The 18,670-nt window shown below is 43.7% G+C and overlaps 2 protein-coding genes across 2 annotated transcripts; both read left to right on the plus strand.

Annotated features, from left to right (window-relative positions):
* The first annotated feature begins 11,884 nt into the window (after nucleotides 1–11,884).
* On the plus strand, nucleotides 11,885–12,994 carry LOC149275431 (4-galactosyl-N-acetylglucosaminide 3-alpha-L-fucosyltransferase FUT5-like). The gene has a single exon (XM_089504739.1). The coding sequence runs from the start codon at nucleotides 11,885–11,887 to the stop codon at nucleotides 12,992–12,994; it is 1,110 nt and encodes a 369-aa protein (XP_089360865.1).
* A 743-nt stretch (nucleotides 12,995–13,737) lies between these two features.
* Nucleotides 13,738–15,968, plus strand: LOC149275432 (4-galactosyl-N-acetylglucosaminide 3-alpha-L-fucosyltransferase FUT5-like). Its single transcript, XM_089504740.1, has 3 exons — nucleotides 13,738–13,769; nucleotides 14,825–14,906; nucleotides 15,060–15,968. The coding sequence occupies exons 1-3, from the start codon at nucleotides 13,738–13,740 to the stop codon at nucleotides 15,966–15,968; spliced, it is 1,023 nt and encodes a 340-aa protein (XP_089360866.1).
* Nucleotides 15,969–18,670: the final 2,702 nt, after the last annotated feature.

Here is an 18,670-nt window from a genome sequence, read left to right on the forward strand (position 1 = left end):
TAAATACAATCAAAACCACACAAGTGTCTGCGCACCCAAATAACAAGTGAGTAAATTATATGTGCAACACTAAAATAATATGTACAAAGATACCCTTCCAGCGAGAGTTCCCACACACAGTATCCAAAAGGCTCATATATATAAAAGGAAGAGAAAAACGATAATTTTAATGTATAAAAGAAAGGCAAACTTGTTGTCCTCCGTTTCGGATGTTACAGAGTCCAGGCTTCAAACTTCGTAGCAGCGCTAAAACAAAGATCCACTTCCGTAATGCTACTCCTCCTCCCAATGTCGTCAACACGCACTGCGCGCTTCGCTTATCGCTTCATCTGGCGCATGCTCTTGACGCTCTGCCTACTGGTTTATAAAGCAGCCGGTCTATCCTAATTGGTGTAAGGCCGCCCAGGAAATCAAACAGTGGATCAGAGGACTAAGACGGCGTCTCTTTGTTTTAGCGCTGCTACGAAGTTTGAAGCCTGGACTCTGTTACATCCGAAACGGAGGACAACAAGTTTGCCTTTCTTTTATACATTAAAATTATCGTTTTTACCTACTCCCCTCCGCTGCCTACCTTCTTTATCTACAAGTACCGGTGTGGGATAAAGGAAGTGCTAAGGAGACCATTACACTCTATGTAGGGGCATATTTATGCCATTTAAATTGTAAGGGTCCGATCTGCTTAATAGCGTTTTTTTAAGACCTACTTTGATATACTACACCATAATTTTTTTTCTTTCTTTTTTCTCTTCCTTTTATATATATGAACCTTCTGGATACTGTGTGTGGGAACTCTCGCTGGAAGGTTATCTTTGTACATATTATTTTTGTGTTGCACATATAATTTACTCACTTATTATTTGGGTGCGCAGACACTTGTGTGGTTTTCATAGATTATATTAGCCTTTAATTAATGATCTGTACCTTCTATAAAGCTTATTGTCTGTTGTTTCCAACAGGCACCCTCATCAGTATTATAATTGTAGACTGAATTTGATAATAATACATACCGTATTTGCTCGATTATAAGACGAAAAATACCCCTCGTCTTATAATCGGGGTCGTCTTATAATCAGACGTCAACTAGGTCTGACTGTGAGACTAAGATCCAGATCCACCGCAGCAATGCAGGGGACCTGGATCCTCCTGTCACCCCCCCCCCCCACACACCACTTACCGGTGCTTCTGACTCCCGGTGCTTAGTCCGGGCAGCGTGTAGAGCTCTATGCAATTCGCGTAGACAACTTCCGTTGGAGCCGGGAGGAAGTGCGTTTAGCAGCAAGGGTTGTCTGTGTCCATCGCGCAGACCTTCCCCGGCTGTCAGAGATCAGAGTCTCCCGCACCGGGGCGGCCGGGGAACTCTGACAGTCGGGGAAGGTCTGCGCGATGGACACAGACAACCCTTGCTGCTAAACGCACTTCCTCCCGGCTGCAGCGGAAGTTGTGTACACGAATAGCGTAAATCTCTACACGCTGCCCGGACTATGCACCGGGAGTCAGAAGTACCGGTAAGTTTGGAGGAGGGAGGGGGAGGGAGTGTTAAATGGGGGGCATAAGGCATTTCTGGAGGCAGAGTGCTCTGTAAAATGCCTTTTAACCCTCTTAATGCCACTCTGCCTCCAGAAATGCCTTTTAACCCTCTATATGCCACTCTGCCTCCTGAAATGCCTTATACCTCCCTATATGCCACTCTGCCCTATAATAGGCCTTTTAACCCCCTAAATGCCAGAGTGGCATATAGGGTATAAGGCAATTCTGGAGGCAGAGGGGCACATAGGGATCAAAAGGCATATCATGGGGTACAGTGGCATTTAGAGGGTTAAAAGGCATATCATGGGGCAAAGTGGCATATAGGGGGTATAAGGTAGACTTGGGCACCAGGGGGCTCTTCGTGTTCGTCTTCGTGCTCGTCTTCGGGGAAAAAAAAATCTTCGTATTCCGCGAATATTCGCCCGTTCCTGTCTTCTCTTCGGGCGAATATTCGCGGACATTCTTCGTGCTCGTTTAATCTTCGTTTTCCTCCTGGTTGCCTAGCAGGGGTTAATACGGGGTTAATAACACATCACAGCAGCAGCAGCTGCCGTGAAGGTACGTGTGTGCAGCTCTATTGGTCGTTTCGGCAGGGGGCTGGTCTGGCATCAACGAGTGAATTGCAGAACTGCAGAATGCACTTCATTCGTTGATGGCAGGCGAGCCCCCTGCCGAAACGACCAATAGAGTTGCACACACATACCGAGGTGTACTGTCCATAGATGTTTAATAAAAGAATAGGGAATATTTTACATTTTTAAATTGATTTTGGACCACTTTACATGCCTAACATTTGCTACCTATTTACAATGGCATACTTTGCAACAACCCAACTTACTTATTGGACAGGACTGGAAAATAGCAGGACTGTCCACCAAAATCTTGGGTGTGTTGGCAGGTATGCTGATGGAAAAATGTTGGACAAGAACTAAAAAATAGCTTAGGGTTAATGTACGGTTATGTTTAAGATTAGTAGCAGTGCACTGGTTTGGTTAAAGATGGATTATGTCTAAATAATAATAATTAAATTTTAATGTTTTTTTTTAAAAAAAAATAGGGGTTTATTTAAATGTATTTTAAAGTTAGATTTATTATTTAGTACTTGATTATATTTATTAAATGTTTATAGTAGCGTTACCTACCGAGCTATAACTACCTATGTGTATTTGCATTTTGCATACCTAGTTTAGCTAAATTAGATGGGACAGGACTGGAAAAAAGCAGGACTGTCCCTGAAAAAGTTGGGTCTGTTGGCAGGTATGTGGATGGAAAAATGTTATAGGGTGAAGTGTGAGTTATAGTGTTAATGTAATGCTATTAGTGAGTGAAGGCCAGGGCAAATAACAAGGAAAAGGTCCTTGTGTTTTGTGCATTGTAAGTGTGTGTGTATGTGTGTTATGTGTGATGTCACTGTGTGTTATATGTGTTATATGTGTTATTGTGTGTGTTATGTTTGGTTGGTTGTGTATCAGAAGGAAAATAATGAAATGGAAAAGGAAATGGGAAAGGCAAATGAGTGGGCAATTGGCGACCCGCTCACCTGTTTCACCCCAGGGCAAAGCACCCAAACACTGTCAGTCTTAGACGTTTGGCAGCAGACTTCCAGAGCTCAGACACAAGGCCCTAGCGTAAGCTGGCCACTCCGGCGGAGGTAGCAGGCGTTGCCACACCGCAAACAGAGGCAGCCAGGGGGGAGAAACTGCCCTTACCATTAGGGACATTTTGGGCATGACTCTAGCCAGGAAGCGAACTGGCAGAGAAGAGATGCTGGCACCACCACCAGCAGCAGCATTGAAAAGGCGAATGAGTGGGCAATTGGCGACCCACTCACCTGTTTCACCCCAGGGCAAAGCACCCAAACACTGTCAGTCTTAGACGTTTGGCAGCAGACTTCCAGAGCTCAGACACAAGGCCCTAGCGTAAGCTGGCCACTCCGGCGGAGGTAGCAGGCGTTGCCACACCGCAGACAGAGGCAGCCAGGGGGGAGAAACTGCCCTTACAATTAGGGACATTTTGGGCATGACTCTAGCCAGGAAGCGAACTGGCAGAGAAGAGATGCTGGCACCACCACCACCACCACCACCACCAGCAGCATTGAAAAATTGGAAAGGCGAATGAGAGGGCAATTGGCGACCCGCTCACCTGTTTCACCCCAGGGCAAAGCACCCAAACACTGTCAGTCTTAGACGTTTGGCAGCAGACTTCCAGAGCTCAGACACAAGGCCCTAGCGTAAGCTGGCCACTCCGGCGGAGGTAGCAGGCGTTGCCACACCGCAGACAGAGGCAGCCAGGGGGGAGAAACTGCCCTTACAATTAGGGACATTTGAGGCATGACACTAGCCAGGAAGCGAACTGGCAGAGAAGAGATGCTGGCACCACCACCAGCAGCAGCATTGAAAAGGCGAATGAGTGGGCAATTGGCGACCCACTCACCTGTTTCACCCCAGGGCAAAGCACCCAAACACTGTCAGTCTTAGACGTTTGGCAGCAGACTTCCAGAGCTCAGACACAAGGCCCTAGCGTAAGCTGGCCACTCCGGCGGAGGTAGCAGGCGTTGCCACACCGCAGACAGAGGCAGCCAGGGGGGAGAAACTGCCCTTACCATTAGGGACATTTGATTCATGACACTAGCCAGGAAGCGAACTGGCATCGAAGAGACACTGGCACCACCACCAGCAGCAGCAGCAGCAGAATTGGGAAAGGCGAATGAGTGGGCAATTGGCGACCCACTCACCTGTTTCACCCCAGAGCAAAGCATCCAAACACTGTCAGTCCTTGGCGTTTGGGAGCGGACTTCCAGAGCTCAGACACAAGGCCCTAGCGTAAGCTGGCTACATTGGCGGAGGTAGCAGGCGTTGCCACACCGCAGCAAGTGCAACCAGGGGGGAGAAACTGCCCTTACCATAAGGGACATTTGAGGCATGACACTAGCCAGGAAGCGAACTGGCAGAGAAGAGACACTGGCACCACCACCAGCAGCAGCAGCAGCAGCATTGGAAAAGGCGAATGAGTGGGCAATTGACGACCCGCTCACCTGTTTCACCCCAGGGCAAAGCATCCAAAAACTGTCAGTCCTTGGCGTTTGGGAGCGGACTTCCAGAACTCAGACACAAGGCCCTAGCGTAAGCTGGCTACACCGGCGGAGGTAGCAGGCGTTGCCACACCGCAACAAGTGCAACCAGGGGGGAGAAACTACCCTTACCATCAGGGACATTCGAGGCATGACACTAGCCAGGAAGCGAACTGGCATTGAAGAGAGACACTGGCACCACCACCAGCAGCAGCAGAATTGGGAAAGGCGAATGAGTGGGCAATTGACGACCCGCTCACCTGTTTCACCCCAGGGCAAAGCATCCAAGCACTGTCAGTCCTTGGCGTTTGGGAGCAGACCTACAGAACTCAGACACAAGGCCCTAGCATAAGCTAGCTACACCGGCGGAGGTAGCAGGCGTTGCCACACCGCAGCAAGTGCAACCAGGGGGGAGAAACTACCCTTTCCATTAGGGACATCTGAGGCATGATTTCAGCCAGGAAGCGAACTGGCAAAAGATACTGGCACCACCACCAGCAGCAGCGTTGGAAACGGAAAAAGGTGAATGAGTGGGCAATTGACGACCCACTCACCTGTTTCACCCCAGGGCAAAGCATCCAAAGACTGTCAGTCCTAGGCGTTTGGGAGCGGACTTACAGAGCTCAGACACTAGGCCCTAGCGTAAATTGGCTACACCAGCGGAGGTAGCAGGCATTGCCACACCGCAGCAAGTGCAACCAGGGGGAGAAACTACCTTAAACATTAGAGAGAAAAAATTTAACTTTCCAAGCTAAGAGCTGGGTAACCCAATTTGGGCAGATTGAATTTAAGAAAGGCAATCTGCTCCATCAGATGAGGTGCCATGCGTGAGCGCTGTGGACTCAGTATGTTTCCAGTCATAGAAAACACGCGCTCACTTTGAACAGTGGTTGGCGGACATGATAGAAGCTGCTGCGCAACCCATGAGAGTGCAGGCCACACACTCTTCTTTTCATCCCAGTAGCTAAGAGGATCAACATTAGGAGCAGAAGGAACTTCACAGAGGTAAAGTTTGACCATTTCAGCAGCACTACTCTCCTTTCTGCTGCTAGCTCTGTCAGATGGTCCAACTATACTGCCAAGTGCCTCTTCCCAAAACGCAGCTGCTCCACTCAGCTGTGTTGTGCTGCTTGTGGCACTGCTGCTGATGCTGCTGCTAGGGGTAGCAGACCACATCATCTCTTCCTCCTCCTGCACCTCACCCTCCTCGGACAGCATTCCCATTTTACGCTGCCAGTCACGCACCTTGTTGACCAATTGCTCCCGGTAGCTACTGAGAACATTGAATTTCAAAGCTAGCTTTCCCTTAATTCTTGGATCACAAAGGCACGCTAGCATCATTTCGGGACTCTCTTCCATTCGCTTGCGAAGGTGTACTTTTAGCAGATCCTTCAGCTTCCTGACTATGGCTGCTACGTCAGGATGTAGAGTGCCACCTTGAACAGCCTCACGGTTTCCAAGGAACACATCCATCTTGCTGCCTAGATGGGAGAACACTGGGATTACCTGGGCCAGACTGGCAGTGTTTGAGCTTAAATTTTCTGTGGCATCCCTGAATGGTTTAAGGACTGCCACTAGCTGGGCGATCACTGTCCAATCCTCCCTATTCAATGGAGAGGTAATCCCAATATTGTGCTCTGAGGCAAGATTATGGATTGCCCTCTGCTGCTCCAAAATCCTCTCTAGCATGTCTAACGTGGAGTTCCACCGTGTACTGACATCCTGACGTAGGCAGTGTACGGGAAGACCTGACCTCTCTTGCTCTTCCCTCAAAAGTTGGCTAGCCTTAACACTATGGTGAAAGTGCCCAGCGATCTTTCTGCAGCGGGACAGAACTACTGCTGCCACATTAGTTCCTTCTGACATTGCTGCCTTCACTACAAGATGGATGATGTGGGCTGCACAGCGCACACCAACAATATGACCATCTCGCAGCGCTTTCACCATATTGGCACCTCCGTCAGTTACCACAAAACCAACTTCAACATTGGTGCCCGCCTCTGCTCCCACCCAAAGGCTAAACATTTTCCTAATCGCATGCAGAATATTTTGGGAAGTGTGCTTTTCATCCATCACTTCTGCATGGAGAAGGAATGATCGGTAGCCTGCTGCAGCAACTTCCTTAGACACACCGGGCTGCCACCAGTGTGCTGTCAAAGAAAGAAAGGCATGCTGGGCGCTAGGTGCACTCCACAAATCTGTAGTGAAATGAACACACTGACCAGCAGCCTTGGAAAGCTCCTCTTTCACTGCTGCAACACAGGACCGATACAGCGAGGGGACAATGTTCCTGCTGAAAGTGGAACGTGACGGAACTGTGTATTGTGGAGCCACAGCCGCCATCAATTGTTTGAAAGGCTCCCCTTCAATCATGGAGAAGGATGCCCCTCCAACAGCAATGAACTGACCAATAAGTCGCGTTACTTTATTGGCCTGCTGTTTGGGCATCGTTCTCTTGGAGTGGAATGCCCCAAATTCTTCCAGGGTGGGCTGGGCATGCAGTGCTCCAACCTGCCTTGGTCTCTGGCTGCCAGCACTAGTTGCTGCTGCTGCTGCTGCTGCTATTGGCTCAGAAGAAGAAGCTGTTGGGGTTTTTCCACGGCCACCAGCTATGCTGCCTGCACTAAGTTTTACCTCTGCATCTTTCCCCAATAGCACAGCGTTGTGTTGAGTGCTGAGGTGATGCTTCATGCTAGCACTGGTAAAATGGCCAGACACTTTCCCTCTGCTTATTAGCTTCCCACAATGTTTGCACTTTCCATAGCGCCCTTCTTCAACATTTTCAAAGTGCTCCCAAATTGGGGCGCGCATAGCCTTGGAGTGTGCCTTGGGTGCTGCTCTTACTGCTCGGGGTGGATGAACAGAGGCAGAACTAGTGGTGGTGGGACTGGTGGTAACAGTACTGGCCATAGTGGGACTGCTAATTGCTTTAGATTTGCTAGGTTTTGCTGCTGCTGCTGGTGGTGGTGATGGTGATGATCGTAGCGGAGAAGGTGGAGGCTCAGGGGAAAATTGTGCACTAGTCATTTGGACACTGCTCCCTGAGGAATCTGATTCCTGACCACTCATCTCCTCTACTTCCTCTGGCTCATAGTCTAGCTCTTCATTAGCCAGATCGAATGGAATTCCTGCTAGGCTGGAGCTAAGACTGATATCGTCGTGAGACTCGTGACTAGTAGTAGTGCGAGCAGGAAGAATAGACTCTGCACTTGGCCTCTCAGTCTCAGGCTCCTCTGCTACCTCGCTAGGTGGAGTTCCACTATGTGTAGCCCTCTCTCTAACTGTCTTTACAAAAATTTTGTAAGGACTTGGTGGCTTGCTAGAGGTACTAGGAGGACATGGCGTGGCGGTACCAGTGGGAACAGTAGGCGCAGCACTAGTGGTGGTAGAGGCGGGGGTGGTGGTGGTGGTGGTTTTCCCTACAAAGGAATGAGATCGCTTTGGTTTGGGACCCCTCTGAGTCTTGCTGCTAATTTGGCTCTGCTTGGTACCTTGCATGCTGCTGGTGGATGGGGAAGATGCTGCTTGGGGCAAAAGGCACTTCTTTTTAGTCACTGGGCTGGTACTACTTGTGCTACCCTTTAACTTTGAACGTGCTTCTGGTGCTTTAGGCTTTCCGTAAAAAACCATAGAGCTTGTGGGCCTAGCCGCACTACTACTGCCTGCTTTTGGTGCCTTTCCTTTACTTGATGATCCTTCAAGCAATGCTTCCCCAAATGATAAGCGAGAGCTTGGCCTACTTGGCCGACTAGACTGACGCAAAGGCTGCATCTTAGAGCTGGTGGTGGTGCTGGTGGTGGTGCTGGTGGTGGTGGTGGTGGTGGTAGATGGAGCTTGTCCCTCCTTAGTCCCAAAAGGAGGATCCATTTCAAATTTTGTGTTGTGTGTGTAGTGTAGTGTAGTGTAGTGTAGTGTAGTGTTTAAAAAACTATAAAAAAAAAAATAAAAAAATAAAAATAAAAAAAAGGAAAAACGAATTAAAGACAAAAAAATTAGAGGAAGTTCTCTTCAGTGCTACTGCTTAAAAAGTAAAACTATGCACTACTGCACTGTGCTGTGTGCAATCTGCCAAAATCCTAAAGTTATTGAAATTATTAACTCAAGATTAACTATTTAATAACTAGCAGTATTTTATTTTTAATTTGAATTTACACGGGCCTAAGAGCTTAGCCTACCACTATGCTAGCCTAAAGCTATATTTCCTTACTATAAGTCTACCTCTAGGCAGACGCTCTCAAACCCACTAAGCTAAAGTGAGGTTAAATCAGATTCAGTATATGATTTATTAATTAATATTAAGTTATATAATATTAATAGATTAGAACTAATTTACTTATATATTATGTATTATAGATAGAAGAATATAGATTATGAATTAGAATTTAGAATTAGAATTACTTATATTATAGATTATGAATTAGAATATTATTATTTATAATATATTATAGATTAAGATTAAAGAAGATTAGAATTATTTTAGTACTACAGCTAGTAGCTTGAAGCTTTGCTTAGTACAGCTCGTCACAGTCAATTTTTCTTGAAAAGAATTAGAAATAAAATAAAATGTCACAGCAAAACAGTTATCTTCACTGCTTGCTGCACTCACTAGCCCAACAAGTTCACTTCACTGATGGACTGAGGTGAGCAAAACACTAAGGGTACTTTTAATAAAATTGAAATAAAATGTAAAATAAATGAGAAAATCTTTGCAAAACAGTTAACGTCACTGCTTGCTGATCAAAAAAAAACACAGCACTTATGCGGCTGCACTCACTAGCCCAACAAGTTCACTTCACTGATGGACTGAGGTGAGCAAAACAAATGAAATAAAATGAAAGATTAATTAAGAAAAATTGACTTGGTCTCTTACTGTTGCTAAAACAAAGCACAAACTATAGAGCTGCAGCACCAGTACTAATAAGATTAGCTGAACTATACGCTAGTAGTAATTAATTAATATTATTACTTTTATTTATAGCTAATTTAATTAACTATTAAGATAAGAAAGAATTAGAGAATTATTGATATTACTGATTTTAGATTAGACACTAGTAGATGTTCTGAATGTCTACAGTACACTCTACACTAGTATACTATTACTAACTATAACTGACAAATATATATATAATTTTATAATGAATTCAATTATTAATTATATTAATTAATATTACTGATTTTAAATTAGACACTAGTAGATGAATGTCTACAGTACACTCTACACTAGTATACTATAGTATATATATATATGACTGACAAATATATATATATATATAATATTATAATGAACTATTAAATTATAGATTCTATTAAATTGTAATTTATAAATTCTATTTAATTTATTTAAGCAGGACAGGCAATAGGCACTAGTGCCAGCCCAGGGCAAGGGCACCCCAGTGCCACTGAGGCACTGGGTGCACTGTCAACTCAACAGCACTTACACTAAAGTTGATGACAAATTAATTTTAAAAAAATTAAATTAATCAAATTATTATTATTAAATATATTAATTAAGTAGCACTGAAGTGAGGATGAAGTACACAGTGAGAAATGGCAGGCTAAGGCTTACCAGTCTCACACAGAACAGAACAATCTCTCTCTGTAACGCTCGGATGCAGCACAGCAGTGTTGCCAAAGCAGTCACAGCGAAAAATGAATGGATCTCTCAGGCAAGCTCTGGTCTTATAAAGGCGCCTTCAGAATTCAAAAAACAGCAGCACAGGCATTGGACGAGACCCTTAGCGTTACGTCACAAGAGTGAGCTGATTGGACAGACGAGGATCAGCTCACTCCTGTTTGAAATTTTGGCGGTTGCGCGGCAAAAACGAAGACGATCACGAAGAATCTTCGAATCTTCGTGATTGTGAGTCTTCGTCTTCGCCTACGGTTTGCCGGCACTGTATTCTGTTCTACGTTCCTTCGGAACGAACAAAAAAACGGCCTCTTCGTGCTCGTTTTCATGTTCGCCCGAAGACGAATGCACAAGTCTAGTATAAGGCATTTCTGGGACAGAGTGGCAAGCCAGGGGGCAGATGTGCATAACTGGGGGGGGGCAGGTTGAAGAAAAAAAAGGAAATAAAAACAAAATATTTTTCTCAATCATAGCTTTTATTAAAAAAAAAAAAGTTCACATAGTTTACATGAATTAACATTTACTGGTAAAACTTTTTTCCTATAGGGTCGTCTTATATTCAGGCTTTTTCTTTTTTTCATAAATTAATATTCAGATTTTGGGGGGGTCGTCTTATAATCAGGGTCGTCTTATGAGCTATACAATGATCGGTGCACTAAATTATGCTTTTGTAAATCAATAAAATGGTAGAATCTTTCCATATCTCATTCCACCTGAGTGAAGTTTTTTTTAATTCTCCTCTTACGCATGTAAACAAGACTTCAGAAGGGATGCTTCTCCTTCTACCGACTTCCACCTCACCTTTCCTAGCCGCAGTCCTGATGCTAGGCGTTCCCACCATACCCGCTCGCTCTTCAGTCAGTCTATACATAGGTCTAGTAAGAATATTCATTCAAGCAATGGTCGCACTGCGATACAGTTACGCGGCTGGTCTAGATTGTAAGGAATATGATGGTGCCATATAAATCTAGATATACTAACAAAATATAAAGCCTTATCAGTGTTACATATCTCTTGGAGCAGAAAAGCCATATAATTGTGTTTTGATGACATCATGGGAATTATGAGAACCGGCCATTTGGAAGGCCTGTTGTCTTTCTCCGTGGAGAGGTAGCGAGAACTTATCTGTCTAGAGAAATAGACTCCATGGAACACAAACAGACAGCCCAACAATGCAACATGTCGGAGAAATACATTGGGATTGGGACATTCCACCCTGGTGTATCACACAAATGTCTAAACATCACAAAACCTTTCTCTTGTTGTCATACCGTTTGTTGACGTAATACCTAACCGTCGGTGATCTACAAATTATATTTGATGAAGGTAACACAAACAATTGTGCTCACCTTGGTGGGGTGAAAGCAGGGAATGGGGGCAAATCCGTGATTAGAAAACCTCAAACTAAAGGTATTGGCTGACAGTCACATTTCTTTTGTCCATGTTCAATAACACAAAGGTTCTGTAATATTCAGTGAGCTATTTTTTTTCAAATATGGAGCCATAGAAAAGGTTTGTCAGAAGAAGCTATATGACCTGGTATCTTAAAAACGGAAAAAAATTTAATTTTTTAAATTGTTTCTTCTTTTATTTCGTCATGTATGGGTATTATTGCTTTGAATAAATGCTAAACTTCCTTCTTTCTCAACAGTTTAAAAATGACTCAGACACCGCCCCACTTTCGGACGATAATCTTCTTCCTTCCCGCCCTCATCCTTGTGTTCCTCATTTCATTCACTTGGAGGAGAAGTGACATCATTCCAAAAATCCTTCATTGTCCGCAAGCCCAAGCCACTCGAGAAACTGGCGACCAACAAAATACGACAATTGCAGTAACATTGAAAGAAGAAAAGGAGGAGAAGGAGCTTGTCGTCCTGCTGTGGACCTGGCCTTTTGGAACACATTTCCCGCTGGACACATGCCAAAAAGTTCACGGTATTCCTGGGTGTAAGCTGACGGTAGACAGAAATGTTTACAATACAGCTGATGCTGTGGTCATGCACCATGTAGATATCATGTATGACAAAAAGTCATTGCCCCAGAAACGAAGGCCTCATCACCAACATTGGGTCTGGTTCAACATGGAGCCTCCGTTGATTATACGAAACTTGCATTTCCTAGATAAACTTTTCAACATGACTATGACTTTCCACCAGGATTCCGATATCTACAGACCTTATGGGAGGATTCAAGCCCTGAAAGAACCTCTAAACCTCACCATTCCGGCCAAGTCCAAGCTGGTGTCTTGGGTAGTTAGCCAGTGGTACCCAGGTGCTCCTCGTATAGCATATTACGAGGAGCTGAAGAAACACATCCCTATCGATGTCTACGGAAAAAGAAATATGAAGCTGAGTTGGGATGACTTCTACAGCACTATCTCCCAGTACAAATTTTATTTGGCCTTTGAGAATTCCATCTATAAGGACTACATCACTGAGAAGTTATGGTCCAACGCATTTGGCTCCTGGGCTGTGCCAGTTGTGTTAGGAACATCTCGGAAGAACTATGAGCGTTTTGTTCCTGCAGAGGCCTTCATTCACGTAGACGATTTCTCCAGCCCCAAGGAACTGGCTGCCTACCTTCTTGAGTTGGACAAGGATGACGAGAAATACAGGAGATACTTTAACTGGAGAGCCCAGTACCGCGTGTGGATGGAAGGCGGGTGGGATAGCAGCTACTGCAAAGTCTGTAGAGCATTGAGGCAGGCTTCTGTCTACCAGACCATCCCGAGTATAGCCAAATGGTTCCTAGACAACTGGAAGTTCTAGTACTCAGCCTTAGAATTTCTAAACTGTTATGATGACCTTTAGTTCATGATATTATTCTCCATGTCTGAGGAACTTGGAGGCTACAAGGGTTTTTTTTGTCAGCCCTCATTTTAAATACCCTTTTTGTCAGTCATCAACATTTATAAGGGCATGATGATTTTATAACTCAAATATTATTGAAAAATGTCCTTTCTTATCCTTATCATGTTACTAAATGATGTACGTTTTGTAAACACAATAAAATGTTAGATGTCTGGAGGCTGCTTTATCAAAAGCAATGCTAGTGCGAAACGCGTTAACGGTCCTTCGGGCTGAAATATATTTTGGATATATTTTCTATTTTAATCTATTTTATTTTACGATTTTAATACGGATCCGAATAAAAGGAACATTTGTTTTTAACTTTATTCAACTGATGGAGCCTCAAGTTTGTAAGTAGCGCCGCCGTTTATGTGTATCTTTGACTGTATATCATGGGAGCTGAAGTCAACAGCAAAAAAGTCTATGACACGGTACTGAAGATGGCCTTTTATTCGACCAGCTGCTTATTCGCTGAAGTTAGTTTCTTATTCAAAGGAGAAAATATTTTGTATTATAAATCAATATCACGGTAATATTTTTTGAACAAAACTTAAAATAAAAAGGTGGCACACGTGGCAAGAATTCATATAAGGTTTGATTAAGAACAGGTTGGGGTTCTTTACATTTTGGCTCATGAGAGGGACGAGCTTGGAAGTGAGGTCATGGTAGACTATAAAAAGGAAGCACCGGGAAGGTGCCGACCCCCCCTTGGATGATTTGCCACCAGGAATTGCCCTCCCCCACCCCCATTGAGGTATATATACCACATATTTACCATATATACCACATATTTACATATAGGTATGGACACACATACACATATACATACGCAAACACTTATATACTCATATATACATATATGCAAACATACACATATAATGCTGTGATGCTGCTCCACTTATCTACTACCCTCTCAGCAAGTAAAAAACTAGAGATCCCAAATTCCATTTAAAGTGATCTCTGATGTAGCAAGTGAAAACCTAAGTTCCCTATTGAGAAGTTTTTGGAATGTACCTCCAGCGGTTATAAAGAAACGCCGCATTTCACGTCTTCAGACAAGCCGTACAACTACAGAGCCGCGCGCCTAATTAGATGCACAAATCCCTTTCAAATGACTGACAATAAAATGTATTATTTTGTTACTGTTTGCTTTATGCCATTTTGTGAAATTAATTGTTGCAGGGATGCGTACTGAGATCTGTCATGTTCACCTTAAATAAATAAATATATATATACCTGCAAACAGTGTCTTCCCAGGCAGGGACTCTGTGTCTGTGAAGGATCAGCTGCCAGAGTGAAGGAGGAAGAAAGCAGACTAAACCACTCTGACAGCAGAGGGGTGTATAGAATTAAATAAAATCTTTTCTTACTGCACTCCCCTGACTACAAGGTGTTTTCTCTGCTCTCTATGTCTAGTATAACCTACATTAGAACAGAGAGCTGCTCCAGTGGGCCTCTTTAAATTTCGGGTGGGGGGGCAAGTGCCGTTTTAACCCCTCTCCCCTCCAGATGACCTTCATCAATATTCTCTTAGGGGATTTTATAACTTAAATATTAATGTATAAAATTGTTTTATTTCCTAATTAGTAAACACGATAGAATGTTGCGGGAGATGTTGTTTCGCTCGTTTGCTTTGTGTAGTAAATTCTGCTTCTCTGCTTTAAATGCTGCTTTAGTTGATATCTGTTAAATTCCAAATGGAAAACATGTTCTTTCCTTACGTTGCAGTGTTTCTGTATTATAATTTAGAGTAAAAGCTTCTTTCTTTCTCAACAGTTTACAAATGGCTCAGTCACCATCCAACTCTCGGACGATAATCTTCTTCTTTCCTGTCATCTTCCTCGTTTTCCTCATTTCTTTCACTTGGAGGAGAAGTGACATCATTCCAAAAATCCTTCATTGTCCGAAAGCCCAGGCCACTCAAGAAACAGGCGACCAACAAAATACGACAATTGCAGTAACATTGAAAGAAGAGAAGGAGGAGAAGGAGCTTGTCGTCCTGCTTTGGACCTGGCCTTTTGGAACACATTTCCCGCTGGACACGTGCCAAAAAGCTCACGGTATTCCTGGGTGTAAGCTGACGGCAGACAGAAATGTTTACAATACAGCTGATGCTGTGGTCATGCACCATTTTGATATCATGTATAATAAAAATTCATTGCCCCAGCAACGAAGGCCTCATCACCAACATTGGGTCTGGTTCAACTTGGAACCTCCATTAATCATAACAAACTTGCATTTTCTAGATGACCTTTTCAACATGACTATGACTTTCCGCCAGGATTCCGATATCTACAGACCTTATGGGAGGATTCAAGCCCTGAAAAACCCTCAAAACCTCACCATTCCGGCCAAGTCCAAGCTGGTATCTTGGGTAGTTAGTAAATGGTACCCAGGTGCACCTCGTATAGCTTACTATGCGGAGCTTAAGAAACACATCCCTATTGACGTCTATGGGAGAGGAAACATGAAGCTGAGCCCGGAGGACTTTCATAGTACTGTTTCCCAGTACAAGTTTTATTTGGCCTTTGAGAATTCCATCTATAAGGACTACATCACTGAGAAGTTATGGTCCAACGCATTTGGCTCCTGGGCTGTGCCAGTTGTGTTAGGAACATCTCGGAAGAACTATGAGCGTTTTGTTCCTGCCGAGGCCTTCATTCACGTAGACGATTTCTCCAGCCCAAAGGAACTGGCTGCCTACCTTCTCGAGTTGGACAAGGATGACGAGAAATACAGGAGATACTTTAACTGGAGAGCCCAGTACCGCGTGTGGATGGAAGGCGGGTGGGATAGCAGCTACTGCAAAGTCTGTAGAGCATTGAGGCAGGCTTCTGTCTACCAGACCATCCCGAGTATAGCCAAATGGTTCCTAGACAACTGGAAGTTCTAGTACTCAGCCTTAGAGAGCTCTATAATATTATAATGACATTAGACTTTAGTTTGATGATCGTAACCTCCATGTCCAAAGAAGTTGTTAGAGATTTAAAATTTAAGGGGGGGGATTTTTCAGTTTTACTAAACGTTGGCAAAGACAAATCTGAGGAACTCGGTTGTTGTCTTCTCGTGTACAACCCAGATTTTAAAGACCTCTTTGACCTGTCATTGACATTTTATTGGGTAATGGGTATATTCATTTATAATTAAAAATTTTTGAAAAATATTCTTTCTTTTCCCTCATCCGGTTGCTAAATTTTGTATTTTTGGAGACCATTTACGTGAATAAAGAAGACAAAATCTGGTCATCGCAGATTCCTCCTTAATGACTGACATGTGCAAATGGGCCAAAAACTATTCAGACAAGTTTGTTTTTGGCTCGTTCGTTTTCTGGGCAACCATTTTGGTTCCCTGCCCAATCGGTTCGGACGAAAATTCGGGGACATTTTTAATTTGGGATTTAAATTTGTTGCCTGGTGCCCACATTCATTCATTCATTCTCTCATTCACTCTCTAAGACACTCACACTCGTTCACTCTCTCTTTCACGCTCTCTAAATATTTCCCTACCTTCTCTGCTGACCACTTAAGCTTCTGCCGACCATTTCTGCATCTGCTTCTTCTTCTATCTTCTCCTTCCTCTTCTTTCTTCAATTTTCAATCCTTGATATTTTTTATTCCTCCGCATCTCCACGCACATAACCCGGCAACTACCGCCAAAACGGCACCGCTTGCAGTGACGTCCTCCTCCAATTGGGCAATATGGCAGCGCTTGCAGTGATGTCCTCTGCCCTGATTGTAGGCAGTGTTTTGCGTTGCTATAAGATTGTAAGATTTTGCGCAGTTGGACCTGGTACGTAAATTATTATCCTTATTATTTATTGTGGTAAATAGCGTCATCATATTCCGCAGCTCTGTACAATGGGTAAACACAGGACATAACATAATAATTCCCACTTACAAAAACAAAAGGTAAAGGAGAGCCTTGCTCAAAGGAGCTTACAATCTAGAAATCATTCCCATGTACCATATGGTCCATACAACGAGCGTGATTTCTGTCCACAGATTGGCCTCCAGAAGTATTTATAGTATTTCTAGATTGGCTCTCTACCTCCCGAGCTCAGTTATGAGGTCGAGGCACAGGAAACATGATTTTAAGATCCCAAAAGTACATAAGGATAACTTTAGCAGCCTGCGGGATCATCGGGTACTGTTATCATGATATATATATGATTATTGCTTGGGGGTGGCAGAGACGGAAATGTGGACACTACTCCTCATGTTCCCGTGGCCATTTCTTCAGCAACCCACACCTCGTTATGAGCATTGCCATGTGAGTCGGTTCTGAGCCTCTGTTGACGGTGGAACGAGTTACATTTCCTAGATAATCTCATAAGTAAACCCATGAACCTGTCACCCTGATATTAGTCCAGCAATCACAACATCTTTGAGAAACTGTCATTTGGAATTCTGAAACTCAGCACTGGTAACCTACCATAACCTACAGGCAATGTGATCCTTTGTGTTATTTCATGATAGAAACAGAGGCTTGAGGACGGAAAGCCGGATACATTAAAGAAAACAATCATTCAGATTCACAGCCGATAGACCACCGTAAACACATGCGGACCGACAGTTTAAAGTCCTCTCACTTTTTATTGTCAGTGGGTGCTCTTTGGAATAACAATTTAACTCTTAAATTATAGCTTTGGACTGGAAGTTTAACAATCTCATTGCACAATAACATACACATTAACATGAAGGTGCCGTACAACCAGCATGACACAAAATAGGGTGTAAACTAAACTCGTTTGTTCTGTTCTAATTATATCATAATTGTTAGCCTAAAGCTGCAAATGTCAACAACATCAGACCCATGGAGTTGTCTGTGTGTGAATTAGGCTTGGGCATTTGGATTCATACAAATTATTTTCATTCATTCCTAAGAATGTCCCCAATTAAACAAATGAAGCAGGAAGCTTTGAATTTTCATTTATTTCACTCACTCACTCACTCACTCACTCACTCACTCACTCACTGTCACCCTTCCTCATTGTCTCCCTATCTTCTTCGCCTTCTTCTTTGTGTTTTCTGCTTCTTCTGTCTTCTTTCTTCTAGGGTGATCTACTTGTCCTGGTGATCCGTCTGGCCCATTCTTTTTCATACTTTTCATAGCACTGGCCATGTGAGATGGGACATGGTTGCCAAAAATGTAAATGTCCCGGGGCAGCCTAGATTACCGTCGGAATTCCCTCGTAATAGGTGTGTATACTAAGTAGATCAGGAGGACTCGTTACCTGCGACTTCACCGCCATAGTAAAGGATTTCTCTTTTGTGATTTAGACTCTGACTTGGCTTTCTGTTTGAGTGTCCTCTCTTTCCGCTGAAGTTGACGGCCAGTGGTTCCTCCTTTCGTTTGTTAGTGTGTGTGGGAATGTTCGCCTTTATATGTGTGCATCTGGGTATGTAAGTGTGTGTGTCTAGGTAAGCGTGTTTTTTTACTGGGTATGTTACTTTATGTGGGTTAGTATGAGTGTGTGTTGGTCAAAGTGATTGTGTTAGTTTTGGTAGTGTGAATTGTTGTTGTTCGTGAATTGCTTACTGCGGTTTTAGCCCTAATATCTATTTTCCTGTAGCCTGACATTTTTTTTATATTAAA

Source organism: Sceloporus occidentalis, unplaced genomic scaffold (assembly GCF_023333645.1).
Source record: "Sceloporus occidentalis isolate IW3139 unplaced genomic scaffold, rSceOcc1.0.p SCAF_288, whole genome shotgun sequence".
In the NCBI taxonomy this organism is placed as follows: domain Eukaryota; kingdom Metazoa; phylum Chordata; class Lepidosauria; order Squamata; family Phrynosomatidae; genus Sceloporus; species Sceloporus occidentalis.

Excerpts from the sequence above, each read along its gene's own strand:
- LOC149275431 (XM_089504739.1), top strand. The coding sequence starts at position 11,885 with ATGACTCAGACACCGCCCCACTTTCGGACGATAATCTTCTTCCTTCCC.
- LOC149275432 (XM_089504740.1), top strand. The coding sequence starts at position 13,738 with ATGGTAGACTATAAAAAGGAAGCACCGGGAAG. Across the intron at positions 13,770-14,824 it reads AAAAAGGAAGCACCGGGAAG|AGTAAAAGCTTCTTTCTTTC; the intron begins GTGCCGACCCCC and ends ATTATAATTTAG. Across the intron at positions 14,907-15,059 it reads CGATAATCTTCTTCTTTCCT|AAGGAGCTTGTCGTCCTGCT; the intron begins GTCATCTTCCTC and ends GAGAAGGAGGAG.